We start from the raw sequence: 19175 nt of genomic DNA on the forward strand, positions 1-19175 counted from the left end.
ACTGATCCCTTCCTTTGAGAAGTTTATAATCCTTTTGAGACAATAATATATGATCATGAAACAGGAATAAGCAGTTGAAATCATAATTTCATTAAGCCTATAATTAAATTATACAGAAGAAACAGGTAACTGGCTGCCATGGAGAGAGAAACTGGGTGACTGGGAACAGGAGTAGGAAGACATGTTTCCACTGCTTATCTTTTTGCGCCTTTTACATTTTGAACATGGGCCTATTTTGTCTATCAAATTAAAGAACCTAAGTGCTAAATTGTAGTGTTTGCTTTTTTTGTAAGTTCAGAGAAATCGAAAGGGACTTTGGGCATTAACTTCTGAGAGCCAATAATTTTGCAGGCTTTGAACTCCATTCGGCCAGGATTTTAATCAGGTTTTCACTATGTTGGCTTGAAGAAATTGGTATAAACATTACCCAGAGGTACTCCAGGTGTTCAATGTGTTCTTAAGTTGACTACAAACCAGAAGTTTACATGTTGCAATTCTGTGTCACCAAAAAGCTAGAGAGCCACTTATGTTTTGCATCAAAAGTAAGTGATGTCAGTTTTATTAATTGCAGGTGACTCTCCTTTGGGGAAACAGTTCCTCCTTTGTCCTTACACAATTAGTGAGATAACTAGCACATTTTTTTGAGTTTGTATTTTAATAGGCCCATAAACCGTACCCCTTTCTATTTTTAATCATAGCTAATTAGGCCCATCCTTCCTGAAATAACACTAAAAGACAAAATGCCTATCATGAACCTTGTTGAGAATTTTTACTAAATGGGTTGTTTCGTTTGGTTTGGTTTCTAAATAGTGTATCCCCTAATAGTTTTCATCACTTTTACAACTGTGATAATCCTTTAACTTGTTCACTTGGACCACAATGTGAACACTAATACGTTTTGAGATATGGTTGGTTTTGTTTTCTTTTTTAGTGCTTTGGGTCAGAGATATACAGTGATGGTGATTAAAGTATATTTTGTGGGGAGGAGATGTTACCTGCCTGCTTTTGGTTTGTTTTTCCTTTTTTTAAAACATGAAAGTATAAATTTACATATTTTAGGTTCCACAAGGGTCACCTTAACACTTGTGGTTTGGAATTTTAAATATTTCAAAAACTTTAACTTCTGCAGTATTAACTTCTACCTCACAAAGTCAGCAGTGTGGTGATATTGATCTTTGTTTTGTGGGATCTTTTTTCTTTTTTTTTTTTTTGACACAGGGTCTCAATGTATTGACCAGGCTGGAGTACAGTGGCATGATCACGTCTGCCTCAGCCTCCCCAGTAGCAGTTGGCCCTACTACTATGCTCAGCTAATTTTTTATTTTTGTTAAGTAGAGATGGGGTCTCACTCTATGGCCCAAGCTGGTCTTTTTTTATTATTTATTTATTTATTTTGAGACAGCGTTTCTCACTCTGTCACTCAGGCTGGAGTGCAGTGGCACGATCACCACTAACTGTAGCCTCAGCCTCCCTGGGCTCAGGCGATCGATCCTCCCCCTTCACCCTGCCAAGTAGCTAAGACTACAGGCTTCCACCACCACGCTCGGCTAATTTTTGTATTTTTTGTAGAGATGGGTTGTTGCAGTGTTGCCCAGGCTGGTCTTGAACTCCTAGGCTCAAACAATCTGCCCACCTTGGCCTCCCAAAGTGCTGGGATTACAGGCATGAGCCACCGTGCCTGGCCTGGTATTTATCTTTGTTATTCTGACTGTACAAAATCTTATGACTCTATATATATATTTTTGTTGTTGTTGTTGTTGTTTCGTTTTGTTTGGTTTTTTCTGTTTTTGTTTTTTTTTTTTTTGGAGACAGTCTCACTCTGTTGACCAGGCTAGACTATAGTGGCATGATCTCTGCTCACTGCAACTTCTGCCTCCTGGGTTCAAGCAATTCTCCTGCCTCAGCCTCCTGAGTAGCTGGGACTGCAGGTGTGTACCACTATGCCCGGCTAGTTTTTGTATTTTTAGTAGCGATGATGTTGACCAGGCTTGTCTCAGAATCTCCTGACCTCAGGTTATCCACCCACCTCAGCCTCCCAAAGTGCTGGGATTGCAGGTGTGAGCCACTGTGCCCGGTCTAAAAATATTTTATAAGTATTCTTTCAGTATGTAATTTTTTCATCTTACACAAGCTTTAAATTCAAATTATTTTCTTTCTTTCTTTTCTTTTTGAGACAGAGTATTGCTCTCTTGCCCAGGCTGAGTACAATGGCACAATCTCTGCTCATTGCAACCTCTGCCGTCCAGGCTCAAGCAATCCACCCACCTCAGCTTCTGGAGTAGCTGGGACTACAGGTGTGTACCACCACACCTGGCAAACTTTTTTATTTTTGGTAGAGACAGGGTTTCACCTTGTTGCCCAGGCTGGTTTTGAACTCCTGGACTCAAGTGATCTGCCTGCCTTGGTCTCCCAAAGTTCTGGGTTTATAGATGTGAGCCCCCATTCTTGGCTCAAATTATTTTCAAATTAGCTGTGATCTAATTCATGAACTGATTATCTTAGTTTGCCCAGGCTGCTGTAACAAAGTATTGCTCACAGTGGAGGCTGGGAAGTCCAAAATCAAAGTTCCAGCAGACTAAATAAGTAGTGATGGTGCCTTATGTCTGTGTCCTCATGTGACAGAAGGGAAGACAAACTCCTTCAGTCCACCTTTTTTTTTTTTTTTGAGACGGAGTTTTGCTCCTGTTGCTCAGGCTAGAGTTGCAGTGGCGCAATCTCACCACAACCTCCGCTTCCCAGATTTAAGTGATTCTCCTGTCTCAGCCTCCCGAGTAGCTGGGATTGTAGGCATGCACCTCCACGCCCAGCTAATTTTGTGGTTTTAGTAGTGAGGAGGTTTCTCCATGTTGGTCAGGCTAGTCTCAAATTCCTGACCTCAGGTGATCCACCCACCTTGGCCTCCCAAAGTGCTGGAATTACAGGCATGAGCCACCACTCCCACCCTGTGTTTCAAGAGGCTGAGGCAAGAGAATGGCATGAACCTGGGAGGCAGAGCTTGCAGTAAGCCGAGATCGTGCCACTGCACTCCAGCCTGGGCAACAGAACGAGACTCCATCTCAAAAAAAAAAAACACAAACCACATTTATGATAATATACAAGTACTCTAAAATGTATTTAGATGCATTTATATGTCTCCTATCAGTGTGTGTGTCTGAAATGTAGAATACTTTCTACATACATGTTTTTGTTTTGTTTGTTTGTTTGTTTGTTGAGACAGAGTCTCACTCTGTTGCCCAGGCTGACTGAAGTGCAATGGCAGGATCTTGGTTCACTGCAACCTCCACCTCCCAGGTTCAAGCCATTCTCCTGTCTCAGCCTCCCGAATAGCTGGGATTACAGGCACACGGCACTATGCCTGGCTAATTTTTGTGTTTTTAGTTGAGACGGGGTTTCACCATGTTGGCCAGGCTGGTCTTGAACTCCTGACCTTGGGTGATCCACCTGCCTCAGCCTCCCAAAGTGTTGGGATTACAAGCATGAGCTGTTGCGCCCAGCCACTTTCTACATATATGTTAATCATATCCTAGATAAATCAAGAACCTTGTGAACATCCATTGCCAAGGTGTTTTCAGCCTGCCCTGCCTTAAAAGAGAAAGATTAAGGATAACTTCAGGTCTTTTGTATTTTAGTAAAATTCCATCCAGTATTTTTAGATTTAGAACCTGCACAATTATGTTTTCTAACATCTTTATTTTAGTACACATATGACTCAGAAATAATTATAGAAAACAGTATTCTTATCATTGCTGCTTGTTTATTTTGGAGGATTTGTCATTCGTTGTCATTCATACTTGTATGGATGTGAGGGAGCAGTTTCCTTTATATTACTACATTTTTGGTTATCTTTTAGGTCCTATCAGCAGTATCCTGGTGAATAAATATGGAAGTCGTATAGTCATGATTATTGGTGGCTGCTTGTCAGGCTGTGGCTTGATTGCAGCTTCTTTCTGTAACACTGTACAGGAACTGTACTTCTGTATTGGATTCGTTGGAGGTGAGTTACTACTGATTCATTTGGAAGCATTAGTTTTTTGCTGGCTATTTTGTATTTACCTGCATTCATCTTTCAGATCTCTGAAGTGAAATTATTTTCTTATAGAAATGACTTGATTATCATTTTGAAGAATTACAGATAAAAGTACTAGAAAAGCAAACTTTTAAAGAAATTGCTATTATATGATGGATATTTATTGTTTGTTGAATGAGTAAATGAATTGAAAGAATGATTGCATTCCTTGTCCTAAGAATAGACAGTAGTGGTAGATACAATGTGTGTGGCAACTCGGTGTGAGAGTGGCTATTTGATAGAATGTCCACATAACGTTTCTGAGGGGTAGAGGATACGCTTGATAATTCCTCCCCCATTTTAAAAATCACTAAATGAAGATAATGAACTGTTGATGAACGTAATGAATAAAAGTTACCCATAACCTCACAATCCAAAGAATATCATTAACATTTCTATATATATCCTTCCATGTGTTTTCCTATGCACAGATACACCTTTTTTTAGAGCAAAAAAGGATCAAATTATGTATAATATTTTGTAACCAGTTTTTTTTCCACTTAACAATATATCATGAACATTTTTCCATGTTGTTAAATGTTTTGATACATAACAATTTTAATCTCATACATAACAATTTTATTTGATCTCTTAATTGTTGACAAATTGTTTTTGTCAGTATTAGGTTGAAATTCTTTTGTGAACATGAATATATTCTTAGTATAAATTTGTAGAAAAGGAACTGCTGTGTGTTTGTTTTAATATATGTATGCTAAATTGTCCTCTAAAAAAGTTATACTCACTTATTGTCCCACTACAGTATATCAGAGATTCCAAGATTATCCCTTTTGTCAACAATGGGATATTGTCTTTTTAAAAAAAAAAAAAAAAATTGCCAGTTTAACAGGTGAGAACAGTATCTCTTGGTATTAATCCTTATTTTCTTTCTTTTTTTTTTTTGAGACAGTCTCACTCTGTTGCCCAGGCTGGAGTGCAGTGGAGCGATCTCGGCTCACTGCAAGCTCCGCCTCCCAGGTTCACGCCATTCTCCTGCCTCAGCCTCCCGAGTAGCTGGGACTACAGGTGCCTGCCACCACGCCCGGCTAATTTTTTGTATTTTTTTTTAGTAGAGACGGGGTTTCACTATGTTAGCCAGGATGGTCTCGATCTCCTGACCTCGTGATCCACCTGCCTCGGCCTCCCAAAGTGCTGGGATTACAGGTGTGAGTCACTGCACCCAGCCTCCTGATTAATTTTTGGATGTTGAATTTTGTTAAAAAGTATTTTTTAAATTCAATCTTTTCCAATGTTTTCCCATTATTAAACATCTAAAATTTTTATGTATTCAAAAAGTATTTTATGGTTTCCATCTCGTATAGCATCCTGAGAAAGTTGTTTTCTACTCCAAGATTATGAAAATATTTGTCCACTTTTGTTTAGTGCACTTTAGTTTTTATATTTAAAAATCTGTTTTTTTGTTGTTGTTTTTTGTTATCGTTGTTTTTGAGACACTCTCACTGCCAGGCTAAAGTGCAATGGCGTGATCTCGGCTCACTGCAGTGTCCGCCTCCTGGGTTCAACCGATTCTCCTCCCTCAGCCTCCCAAATAGCCGGGATTACAGGCGCTCGCTACCACACCCAGCTAATTTTTGTATTTTTAGTAGAGATGGGGTTTCACTTTGTTGGCCAGGCTGGTCTCAAACTCCTGACCTCAGGTGAGCCACCCACCTCGGCCTCCCAACATGCTGGAATTACAGACATGAGCCACTGCGCCCAGCTACATTTAAAAATTCTGAATGAATGAAAATATCTGACGTAAGATGAGAAAAAAGAAATACAACTGTATTTGTTCCCACATGGTTAATCAGTTGGTTCATTTGCTCATTTATTAATTTATTTATGAAATACTTATTGAGCAACAACTGTATGTGTGTTAGGAACCATTTTAGGTGCTATAGAGATAGAGCAACAAGTCAGGCAGTTAAGCTCTTTAATAGGAGGAGACAGACAGTACAACTCATAAATATATGAATAAATGAGAAAAATATCAGGCAGTGATAAATGCTATATAAAACCTTTAACTGAGTGTTGTGACAGGGAAGAACTGGGCAAGCAATGAAGGTAAGGGCTCACTGAACAATCACCTTTAAGTAGAGACCTGCATAACAACAGGGAACCAGATTTGTGAAAATATAAGGGATCATAGACCCTAGAGCTTATTAACAAATGTAAGAATGGTTTGCTATGAGGTCAGGAAGTTCTTTGAATATTTCTTCTGCTAGCACTATTTATTGAATAATTTCACTGTTTGTTGAATTAATTTAAAATGCTACTTTATCTTACATTAAATGTTTGTGTATATTTCAACTCTGTTCCTGGACTTTCTGTAGTGTTTCTGCACTTGCACTGATCAATTTTTACCGATACGTGAAACAGAACCACACTGCTCTAATAATTGTAGCTTTTGTAAAGCCATTTAAATAATATGTTCTCGTTGGTCCCACTTTTTCCTCTGCACCACCAAAAATTTCCTAGTAGCTCTGTATTTGTTCTCTAAGTATCCTTTAGAATCGTTTTACCTTAATCTGAAAGTAAAATTCACTGACATTTGCATTGGATTGCATTAAGTTAGTACATTCATTTCAGGAGCTTTGACATCTTAACAATGTTATGTTTTATTTTCCCAAAACTTTGTGTGTATTTTAAATTCTCTGATCTCTCAGGAAAGTTTCACAATTGGAGCCTTAGGAAATGCCTGTTTTTAAGTTTTGGTGCTATATTGGAAGGGATCATTTTGTACTGTATGTTATTTCTTTCTTTTTTGTTTTTGAGACAGGTTCTTGCTCTGTAGCCCAGGCTGGAGTGCAGTTATGTGATCATAGCTCACTGTAGCCTCAAACTTCTAGGCTCAAGTGATACTCCAGCTTTAGCTGCCCAAGTAGCTAGGACTACAGGCATACACTGCCATACCAGGCTAATTTTCGAATTACTTTTTGTAGAGACAGGTCTTGCTGTGTTGCCCAGGTTGGTCTTGAACTCATGGCCTTAATCAATCCTGCCGCCTTGGCTTCCCAAAGCACTGGGATTATAGACATGAGCCACTGCACCTGGCCTTATGTATTTTCTAGTGTAAATTTGTTTTATCTCTACTGTCGACTTAATGATCTTATATGGTCATAATAGTCCTTAAGGTAATTTTGTTAGATTGGACAAAATAGACAATTATCCACCTTCAAATAATAACAACATAATAAAAATAACATGTATTGAGTGCTTACTACATGCTGGGCAGTGGGTACTAAGTGCTTAACAAATTTTTCTTCCTCACAACAGTACCCTCTGCCCGTTTTACATATTAGGAAGCAGTCATAGGAGGGTATACATGTCTGAGATTATGCAGCCAGTAAGCACTGATACTGAGATTTGAACCCTTGTCTGTTTTAGAACTCATACTTTAAACCACTACATAACATGTTCTCTAACAATGAGGATTTATATCCTATTCTTTCCATTATTTATACCTCTTATTATTTATTTATTTATTTATTTTTCCCTTTTCACAGGTCTTGGGCTTGCCTTCAACTTGAATCCAGCTCTAACCATGATTGGCAAGTATTTCTACAAAAGGCGACCATTGGCCAACGGACTGGCCATGGCAGGCAGCCCTGTGTTCCTCTGTACTCTGGCCCCCCTCAATCAGGTTTTCTTTGGTATCTTTGGATGGAGAGGAAGCTTTCTAATTCTTGGAGGCTTGCTACTAAACTGCTGTGTCGCTGGAGCCCTCATGCGACCAATCGGGCCCAAACCAACCAAGGCAGGGAAAGATAAGTCTAAAGCATCCCTTCAGAAAGCTGGAAAATCTGGTGTAAAAAAAGGTCTGCATGATGCAAATACGGATCTTATTGGAAGACACCCTAAACGGGAGAAACGATCAGTCTTCCAAACAATTAATCAGTTCCTGGACTTAACCCTATTCACCCACAGAGGCTTTTTACTATACCTCTCTGGAAATGTGATCATGTTTTTTGGACTCTTTGCACCTTTAGTGTTTCTTAGTAGTTATGGGAAGAGTCAGCATTATTCTAGTGAGAAGTCTGCCTTCCTTCTTTCCATTCTGGCTTTTGTTGACATGGTAGCCAGACCATCTATGGGACTTGTAGCCAACACAAAGCCAATAAGACCTCGAATTCAGTATTTCTTTGCGGCTTCTATTGTTGCAAATGGAGTGTGTCATATGCTAGCACCTTTATCCACTACCTATGTTGGATTCTGTGTCTATGCGGGATTCTTTGGATTTGCCTTTGGGTGGCTCAGCTCCGTATTGTTTGAAACACTGATGGACCTTGTTGGACCCCAGAGGTTCTCCAGCGCTGTGGGATTGGTGACCATTGTGGAATGCTGTCCTGTCCTCCTGGGGCCACCACTTTTAGGTACAGTATGTCTCCCTACTAATGTGGCTCTGTTACACTACAAGCATATAAGATGAGAAAGCTGACAGAAAGCAAACATTAGTGAACTATTTGGGTAAGAACAAATCTTTCTCATTTCTGTACCCTTGGTGCTGGGACAATGCTTGGCACAGGATAATTGCTCAAATATAGAATCTAATTAAATGGAACTATCAAGCCAAAAGGGGGATCAAATATCGTTACAAATGTCAGTGTTTTTTCTTTTTTTTGAGACAGTCTTGCTGTGTTACCCAGGCTGGAGTGCAGTGGCACCATCTCAGCTCACTGCAACCCTCCGCCTCCCGGGTTCAAGCAGTTCCCCTGCTTCAGCCTCCCGGTAGCTGGGATTACAGGTGCATGCCACCATGCTGGCCAATTTTTATATTTTTAATAGAGACGGGGTTTCGCCATGTTGGCCAGGCTGGTCTCTAACTCCTGACCTCAAATGATCCACTTGCCTCGGCCTCCCAAAGTGCTGGGTAATGGGTGTGAGCCACTATGCCTGGCCTAAAATACATTTTTTTCTGATCACAAAACTGATGTGCTTAGTGTAGAAAAGCATATAGAAAAACAACTCAATCTTTAAAGCACTAGTGATTATTTCATTTTAAAAATGGAGTATATTTCACATAATTTTTTTTTTTTTTTAAGACAGAGTCTTGGTCTTGTGGCCCAGGCTAGAGAGCAATGGCACGATCTCGGCTCACTGCAACCTCTGCCTCCTGGGTTCAAGCGATTCTCCTGCCTCATCCTCCTGAGTAGCTGGGATTACAGGCACCCACCACCATGCCCAATTAATTTTTGTATTTTTAGTAGAGGCAGGGTTTCACCATGTTGGCCAGGCTGGTCTCGAACTCCTAACCTCAGGTGATCCACCCACCTCAGCCTCCCAAAGTGCTGGGATTATAGGCGTGAGCCACCGCGCCTGGCCCATAAGTTTTTTAAAAACACACAAAAAGCAAAAAAAACCAAAAAACAAAAAAACAAAAGTTTATTTCAGTAGCAATAGTATAATAATAGCTACCATGTAAGCTCACAGTGTACCAGAGACAGTCCTTATCATTTTGTATCTCCTGTTGTATCTCACAAGTCCATGTGAGGTAGGACCGTTTTAGTCCCCATTTTGTAAATGAACAGAGGCTTCAAAAGGTGAAGTAACTTGGCTAAGATCATACAGCTAGTAAACTAATTATAACTTGGGAACTATTCCTGAAGGTTATTGAATACTTTATCTTTCAAATTAATAGCTCAATAGATAACACGTAGTGAAAAAATAATTTGACCCTCCTTCTGGATGTGACTCATACTTTAGGAATTTTGATTTGGGGAGTGAGTGAGTATATAACAGAAGATCCATAGCTGCCTTTTGAGATCAGTCTTCTTCCATCTCATACCCATTGAGTTACTAAGTTCTATCAGTTTTTATGCTCTAAGTCTTTTTCTCATCTGCCCATTTTTCTCCATCACAACTACTACCCTTATCCAAAGCTCTTGTCTCCTGTTTGGGCTGCTCCTAACTGTAACCTCCTAACTGGTCTACCTGTATCAGTTCCAGCTATTCTTCAGTCTCCTTGAAGTCTCCAGAACTCTTCAAGATTTCTTAAAACTCTCCATTTGCTTCCCCTTACTTTCAGGGTGAAAAGCAAATTCCCTAATGTGGCTTGCAAGGCACTGCATGGACTGGCCCCACCTGTCCCTCCAGCCTCATTTCTACCACTGGCCTCCTGCTTTCTGTGCCCCAGCAACCTGGCCCTTCTTTCACCTCACACACCATGCTCTGTCCTACCATTGTGCCTTTACACTGCATTTCTCTGCCTGGATCTAATTCCCATCCCCTTTCTCCTAGATAATTCCTATCCTGCAAATCCCAGCTTAGTTGACACTTTAAGGAAAGCTTTCTTGACCCCACTTCTTTCAAACTCCTCTGGTAGTACTTGTCACAGTTTGTGTAGTTACTTGATTAACATCCCTCTTGTCCACTGAACTGTGGATGTTAACTCCTCTGTTCACCCCTATCCTCAGGGCCTAGCTGAGCCAGTGCCTGGTATAAGATAAAGGCTAAAAAAAATATTGTTAATGAATGATGCAGTGAGTTAGAAAGCCATATGGAATCATATTTAAATTGGTTGTATTAAGTCCTGTTTAAGTGTAGAGTAGAATTTTCCCAGAGATACCAGTTCAATGAGATGCTAATAAATTTTACAGTAATGGAAGTTACATAACCAAAATAAAATTTGGAAACATCAAGTTAAATAGGATTCTTTACTACCAGACTTCACAAATCCTTTATAAGAAAATAATATGCCATTTACCCATTCATTTGACTTTTGAAACATTAAAGCAGTATCCTTGTAGCACATGCTTAAGGTACAGACTTCAGAGTCCGACTTTCTATGTTTAAAGCCAAGTCATTTCACTTATTAGTTTTGTGACCATGGACAAATTAGCTAACATCTCTGTAATTTAGTTTTTAAATCTGTCCAGTGAGGATGATAATAGAATCTGCCTGTTGTAAGGATTAAGCACTTAGAATGGGTGTAAGATATTGCTTTTAAATTTTTAGCACTAGACAAGTGTTCACAGGAATACTCTTTGGGAAATGCTGAGAAAGAGGATTGGCCTGGGTAAATGAGTTAGAAAGCCATATGGAATCATATTTAAATTGGTTGTATTAAGTCCTGTTTAAGTGTAGAGTAGAATTTTCAGCACTATGGCCTTGGACAAGACTCCCAGGCCTCTTTCAGCAACGCTTATTTCTATAGTGTGTTAAGAGAATTGATTCTAGGTGATCACTGCGTCTCTTCCATATCCAGTTTGCTGAGAGTTAACTATTTTCAAGTTACTAAAAATAACAGAAGATGCAAAGGCCACTTAAAATCCATGAGTCATTATAAACAGAGGATCAGCTAATTTTCAGCAATTCCTTATACTAATTCATCATTTTGGGACTCTTTAAAGATTGGGTTGACATGTTGCTGAATGGATCCTTAAGCTTTGCTTGGGGGAGAAAAAAAAACCTGTTTACTCTTAGAAGCATAACTGTTTTGTCGTTTTACATATTTAGGTCGGCTCAGTGACATGTATGGAGACTACAAATACACATACTGGGCATGTGGCGTCGTCCTAATTATTTCCGGTATCTATCTCTTCATTGGCATGGGCATCAATTACCGACTTTTGGCAAAAGAACAGAAAGCAAATGAGCAGAAAAAGGAAAGTAAAGAGGAAGAGACCAATATAGATGTTGCTGGAAAGCCAAAGGAAGTTACCAAAGCAGCAGAATCTCCGGACCAGAAAGACACAGAAGAAGGGCCCAAGGAGGAGGACAGTCCAGTCTGAATCCATGGTGCTGAAGGGTAAAATTGAGCAGTTGATGACCCAGGATATCTGAAAATATTCTACTGGCCTGTAATCTACCAGTGGTGCTCAATGCAAATAGGAGACATTTGTGTGGAAATCATACCAGTTGTTCATTGGTGGGATTTTTGTTTGACTCCTTACCAATAGCCTGAATTTAAAGTGACATATGCTTTGAGGAGGGAGTGATTGGTAGCAAAAGATGCGGGAAAGAAGTAGGTTTTGTTTTGTTTTGTTTTAATCTTTGCTTTTAATAGTGTCATAAAGATTATAATATGTGCCTTAAGTTTTAGTCATTAGAACTCTAGAGAGCCTTAACTTCTTAAACCATTTTTGCTGAATTCATCTATTTCGAGTGTTGTGTTAAAAGGAAAAATAACAACTAGCTTGTCTGAGGCAAATCCAAAATTTAAAATTAATCTTGCTTCATTGTTACATGTAATATATTTCAGACATTTTCACTGGAAGATTTATGAACAGAAATATTGGTTGAAAATTAGAGATTTTATAAAATGCTGACAAATATTTTCCTAGCATCAGTAGATTTCTGGCATATGTTTCTGCTAGCTACATATTTAGGAAATTCAAAGCATAAAACTTTGGCAACATCTTGGCTGTTCTAGACACAGTGTACTTGTCAACCCCTCTCAGGTACCTTTTCTTGGAATGCTTATTAGAAGCCAAGTGCAGTGCTTAAGGTTTGTTTTCATTAAATTAGCTATTTTTGCTCCCTTGTTCAAAGATGCATTTTGAGTGTTTATAGATCACTGCCCTTTTTGAAATCACCTGGTATTATTTTTCTCACTGGAAAAGTTAGTATTAAAATCTACAAAACTACATATTTGTGCCTCCTTGGTAAATACAACACACCTAATTAAATGTAGACAGATATTTCAAACATCAGCTGAATTCACTTAAGTTTTTCCAAAACCTCAGTTAAACTGTGAAGCTATTGGAATTTTTTTTTCCTGGAATTTTTTCCCTTTGATTCACAGTGGTCCCATTTATATCTGCTTCCAGCTTAGTGCTATGCATAAGATATGTGTGTGTTTGGTGTTTTGTTGTGTTCTTTTTTTTGTTTTTTAATTTTATTTTTTAATGTTTGCAAATTAAAAAGGGCCAGAAAAATTTGGCACCAGACAAACGAGTAAAGATAGGATTGGGAAAGAAGTTGCTAAGTGTGCTTAGTTTTAATAAGTAATTCTTTCTCTTTTTTCAGAGAAGGCCTTACAGAAAATCGTTGTTGAATTGTTGGATGCATTCTTACTCTCCACACAAACCTAGAAATTTCGTGACCCCTTTCACTTACCTGAAAATTAGAGAAATTGATTCAGTATAAGGATAAGGAGGGAAGGTGGACCAGAATGAAAACTGTAAATATTTTTTTAACCTAATATCACTTAAATCGAGGCAGAAAGATATAGATATTCAATGAATTATATTCAATGCATTTAAAATACCACTGTAATTGACAGTTAAAAGCATAGATACAAAACCTTGTGTAAGAGGCTGACTTTTCCAAATAAACATTTTTTTAAGAAAATATTTATTCTTCCAAATGTCTATTTTCTTCAGGAAAATATTGCTGTGCTTCATTTTCATTACCAGGTTTCATTTCGGGCCTTGCTAAATTGATTGAATTAAATCATCCAGCTTGTGAGCCTTGATATTTGGGTATATGATTTATTTTCATTTGAATTTATCCTTTTCTCTTCTTTGCTGTAAGGCAAGGAGGAGGGGAATTTTAAAACCATCTTATTTGAACTGAGAGCATCCAGAGCATTTAACCTTAAGGAAACAATGAAAAACTCCCTTTGTATGCCTGGGCATCATGGCAGATAGAGGAAGACTGTTCGAGGAGAAAATTGCTGCTGAGAGTGTTGGCAGGCTTGGCCTCAGGTTCGACTCTAATTTTCTTCGGACCCAAATCGATAATCTCTGTGTACCTCTCCTCTCTTCCCCTCTATAAAAATGAGGATTAGGCCAGGCGCAGTGGCTCATGCCTGTAATTCCGGCACTTTGTGGGGCCGAGGCGGGTGGATCACGAGGTCAGGAGATCGAGACCATCCTGGCCAACATGATGAAACCCCGTCTCTACTAAAAATACAAAAAATTAGCCGGGCGTGGTGGCGGATGCTTGTAGTCCCAGCTACTCAGGGAGGCTGAGGCAGGAGAATGGCGTGAACCCGCGAGGCGGAGTTTGCAGTGAGCCGAGATCGCGCTACTACTGTACTCCAGCCTGGGCAACAGAGCAAGACTGCCTCAAAAAAAAAAAAGCTACTCATATACAATGAGAAACTAAAGATGTGTGACATGCTTTATTGCCATGGTCTGGAACTGAACCTACTGTAGTATCTTTAAGGTATGCCTATAACTGGCTCAAAGCTGGAACTAAATGTTTTATTACCTGTACAACCCTGACTTTTTCCCACTGAAGATAAATGCTTAAGGGATTTATTCAGGATCGGTTTTGGTAACAGAACCAACACTAAAGCTCAACATAAGCCTGCTCTTAGTCTCTCCTTATTAATCAGCTTATCATCTCTGTGTTGCAGGTCAACACTGGAAGCAACTGGGCTTTCTGATCTAGTCTGTTGTCCTTTACGCCATTTGAAGATTGACTGCATTTAAAGTTTTATTTCAGTTAACATGGCTTCAGTGGCTGCTTTGGGAAAATAGATGTATGCATAAAGCACCTGCTTTTCTTTTTCTCTGTAACACAGAGGGAATATAGACAGTTCTTAGGTAGTTGCAGTGCCTGAAAAGACATGGGACTGTTCGTGGGTACACACTCTGAAACAGGCTCCCAAGTCAAAGCAGGAAAAGTATTCAAGAAACTGATAGGTTGAACAATTGCAGGTCATGGTAACATAAATCATATCATATTACCATGTTATACCCAAATCTATAAAGTGTCTTAACTAGCCAACATAAATGCATAGTTTGTACAAAACTATGTATTGTATTAATGAAAGGATGATGGTAAAATAAATGGTTAAAAACCATTTAATATTTCCATATGAACAAATGGCTTATTGTATTAAATCTCAGATTGATAAACTGGATATTGGTTGCATGTTTGTATGAAAAAGCTAAATGTCTGGGTTTTACCCTCTCTGGGAAATGGTTCACAGTATAATAAGTCTAATCATCAGTGCAAGTATGCCCCTCACCACCATCCCCTCACACACACTTTTGCTTAGAACGATGAGGAAATGTTAACAGAAAAGCCTCCCAAAGTGCTGGGATTACAGGCATGAGCCACCGCACCCCGCCATTATGGTTTGTTTTAATAATCAAGTCAGGCACTGCTTAGAAGACATGAAGAAAGAGGTTAATGATAGACTTATGTAACTGACCATTCTTTCAGTGTATGATGGGAAATGACAACTCAAGTTTGCCTGGCTTGCCTAAATGCGAGCAATTGAAGCAAGTTGCTTCAGACTTTAAAAGAATCTGGGCAGGGAGGGGTGGTAGTTTACATATGTCACTACCCAAAATGTGTTCCAGCTTTACGATTTTAGATTCAGTCACTCTTTTTTCCTCCATTCAGTCTGGGCCACTGTGGCAAAGTCATTCAAATGTAAGCAGTTGGAAGCAGTAGAGCATAGAGTATCTCTCCTCAGCTGAAGAGCATCAGTATATTTACTTTTTGCTTTTACTCTGACTGGCCCAGAGGAGATAGATAGCAAAAGGAATCACATCCTACTGGTTGTTTAGCAAGGGAGACTGCCTGGGTTTAAACTGATATCAGACAAGTTACTCAGCCTCCCTAAGCATCAAGTTTTTTTTCTAATAAAAGGTGTTAATGATAATTAGTACCCACCCCTAGGGTTGTCAAGAAGGTTAATAAGTGGATGCACTTGACTCTAAAAAGTTCATGCAGCCGTGCGCGGTGGCTCACGCCTGTAATCCCAGCACTTTGGGAGGCCGAGATGGGTGGATCATGAGGTCAGGAGATCGAGACCATCCTGGCTAACATGGTGAAACCCCGTCTCTACTAAAAATACAAATATTAGCCGGGCGCAGTGGCGGGCGCCTGTAGTCCCAGCTACATGGGAGGCTGGGGCAGGAGAATGGCGTGAACCCGCGAGGCGGAGCTTGCAGTGAGTGGAGATCGCACCACTGCACTCCAGCCTGGGTGACAGCGAGACTCGTCTCAAAAAAAAAAAGTTCATGCTTAGGGGTAAAAAGACTATGATAATTCCTGAGGTGGACTCTTACTTGCCAGAGGATAGTTTCAGGGTGACTCTTAAGAATATTAGCTAAACAATTAAATCCTCCTTTTTGATCAGCTTCTCCTTTTAGTCTTCCCAATATATTGGTCTTTCTTTGGTAAATGAAGGGATGAAACTAACACTGCACCAAATGGTGCATATAAACCAGCTTTTCACATAAGATGGATTTGAATATCAAAGTCCTTTGTCTTTCTACTCTAATGCCACACTCCCTCCATAGGGAAAAGATGCCATACTGGTAGCAGATAAACTTTTCCCCTCAATAACTAACAATTCTATAAAAGAAGAAATAAAACTAGTAAATAATCTTGGCTAAGGTTTTTTATACCTAGCAGTGTCTTCAAATGCAGATGGAAAGGTTGATGAAATATCTATTTTCCCTACTACATCACGACAGTTTAAATGATAAATTATTACCGGTTGGTGGCTGAGTAAATTGGTATGTGTATCAAGCACAATTGGTAATATATATCAAGCACAAGGAACTCGTTTTTCCTAAAAATTTCAGATTTTGAAATTTGTCTAAGAAAGTTTTTGCCTGTCTTTGAAATTATCAATTTCTTTGAAAAATTATTAGGTTGGGTATCAGTGTTTTTTTCTTGTTTGTTGTAGTTTGTTTTTGAGACAGGGTCTCACTCTGTTGCCTAGGCTGGAGTGAGGTGGCACTATCAGTCACTGCTCACTGCAGCCTCAACTTTTCAGGGTCAAGCAATCCACCTACTTCAACCTCCCAAGTAGCTGGGACTAACTATAACATTTTTGTGTATGTGAGACGGTGTCTTGCTCTGTCTGTCACTCAGGCTGAAGTGCAGTGGTGCAATCTCGGCTCACTGAAACCTCTGCCCCCCAAGTTCAAGCAATTGTCTTTCCTCAACCTCCTGAGTACCTGGGATTACAGGCACATGCCGCCACACCTGACTAAGTTTTGTATTTTTTTGGTAGAGAAAGGATTTCACCATATTGGCCAGGCTGATCTCGAACTCCTGACCTCATAACTATAACTTTTATAGAGACTGGATCTTACTATGTTGCTTAGGCTGGTCTCTGACTCTTGAGTTCAAGCAATCCTCCTGCCTGGGCCTCACAAAGTGTTAGGATTACAGACATGAGCCACTGCACCTGGCCTCAATAAATAGTTAGATGGATATGGTTATGAAGTCCCTGTGATACAAACATGGCATAATATTAAGTAAAAATACACAAACTAGACCTGAGGCAGTGGCTCACGCCTATATTTCCATCTCTCTGGGAGGCCAAGGCAGGCAGATCACCTGAGGTCAGAAGTTAGAGACCAGCCTGACCAACATGGAGAAACCCCATCTCTATAAAAATACAAAATTAGCCAGGCATGGTGGCATGTGCCTATAGTCCCAGCTCCTCAGAGGACTGAGGCAGGAGAATCTCTTGAACCCGGGAGGTGGAGGTTGTGGTGAGCCAAGATTGCGCCACTGCACTCCAGCCTGGGCAACAAGAGTGAAACTCCATCGCAAAAAAAAAAAAAGAAAAAGAAAAAATAGTGATATCACAAAAAGAGGTGGAATTTGCTTGTCCATATGGCTATCATTTGTTCATTCACCAACAGATATTTATTGGACACTTAGTATATCCCAGGCATTGTTTCAGGCTTTGAGAATCCAGCAGTGAATAAAACACGATAATATGTTTTCACAGGCATCTTACATTCTAGTAGGGAAAAATAGGTGACGAACAGTAAGTTAATAAGAAAACAGTAGTTTTCAGAATAGAGCAATGGATATAAAATCAGCCTTCATTCATTCATTCACCCAAACTATTTTTTATAGCATCTTCTATGTTTTGTGTCTGGCTCCATTAGCTGGATAGAGGGCATATAGCAGTGAACAAAATTCAGTTCCTAGCACCCAGAGGTTCTAGTGTAGTGGGGAAGGTATGTAGTAACTGCTGTGGTGTGGTAACACATGGAGAAACCTAATCCAATCTTGGGAGAGCATAAAAAGATCAAAAATTATGTTTTTGAGCAAGTTAAATCTATCTAATCTTTGATAAACATTATAAAACTATTTTGAGGATTATGTGTGAAAGTACACAGCACACCGTGAGTACACAGTAACAATATATTAAGTGCATAGTCATTGTAGAAATCTGAATCTCCTTGAACATTCTGCAATGCAGTGTAGCAAGTATCAGTTAGGTCATCAACCAGAACAACAATGAATAAAGAACAGCTGATGGTTGTATAGCTCATCCAATTTTACAAAGGCCTTTCAAATATATTCTATCATCTGATCCTGCAAAATCCTAGGGAAGTGAGTATAATTAAAAATACTGACTCTTTATCTGGTCCTTCATCATAGCGGGTCATCCTCCCGGGCTGTCAGGGAGCACAAAGCAGGATTGCAGACAGCTTAGCTGCTAGAGCTGAAGGTTGTGCTGGATGGAAGCTTTGGAATCATACAAGAATGCAAGAGACCAAATCCTGGGTGAACCTGAGGGTGAATAATGGCTAAACCAATCCCTGAGTTCTGCACCAAAATGTGTAAAATGGTTCCTGTCCCCACAAATATACAATCTGTGATTCTGTCCCTTGGCTTTGAAATGCATAATATGATGTTTTTTTCATTTGTGGATTTCCTTTCCTAATATGCTTTACTGATTCCAGAATTAAAACTTTGCATTTCCTGAGCTTACTCTGGCCAGATCCCAAGAGGAAGTGGCCAGAAGCCATTAAGAGGGCCAGGAGGGGAACTGGACCAGGATTAAAAGTCACCTGGTGTGCTGACAATCTGTATGTGCGTAATTATCAACAGAAGGTTTATAATGGTTGTAGTCTTTGTGATTTATCTTTCTTTTCCTTTCTCCACACTCTTTCCCCCTCACACCGCCGCTTCTAACCACTTTGAGGCCAAAAAAAAAGGGCCCGGGTACTTTGGTCAGGCTCTATTTGTATATGCTTTTTAGAATGGGAGTTGTACAAACTTGATATCACCGCTTTTCGCTTTAAGTTTCAAGTACTATCTCAGTTCTTACATGCTAAGAATGAGTAACCAGGCCTGCAGTAGAAGGTTTTCTGAGCTAGACACCTTGAGGGGGCTCTCCCTGTGCATCAGCCCCTCCCTCACTCCCACCCTTTCCTGTCCCCCCATGCCA

General features: G+C 39.7%; 1 protein-coding gene across 2 annotated transcripts in view; it reads left to right on the forward strand.

Moving 5' to 3' along the window:
• Positions 1-13356, forward strand: part of SLC16A1 (solute carrier family 16 member 1) — a 44229-nt gene extending 30873 nt beyond the window's left edge. For both annotated transcript variants that reach the window (XM_007977524.3, XM_007977525.3), the window contains 3 exons: positions 3851-3994; positions 7570-8436; positions 11519-13356. In XM_007977524.3, the coding sequence (XP_007975715.2) occupies positions 3851-3994; positions 7570-8436; positions 11519-11793 (1286 nt within the window). In that variant the 3' untranslated portion in view covers positions 11794-13356. The remainder of the gene's footprint in view (positions 1-3850; positions 3995-7569; positions 8437-11518) is intronic.
• The last annotated feature ends 5819 nt before the right edge of the window (positions 13357-19175 follow it).

The sequence above is a fragment of the Chlorocebus sabaeus genome, chromosome 20 (assembly GCF_047675955.1).
Source record: "Chlorocebus sabaeus isolate Y175 chromosome 20, mChlSab1.0.hap1, whole genome shotgun sequence".
Classification (NCBI taxonomy): Eukaryota; Metazoa; Chordata; class Mammalia; order Primates; family Cercopithecidae; genus Chlorocebus; species Chlorocebus sabaeus.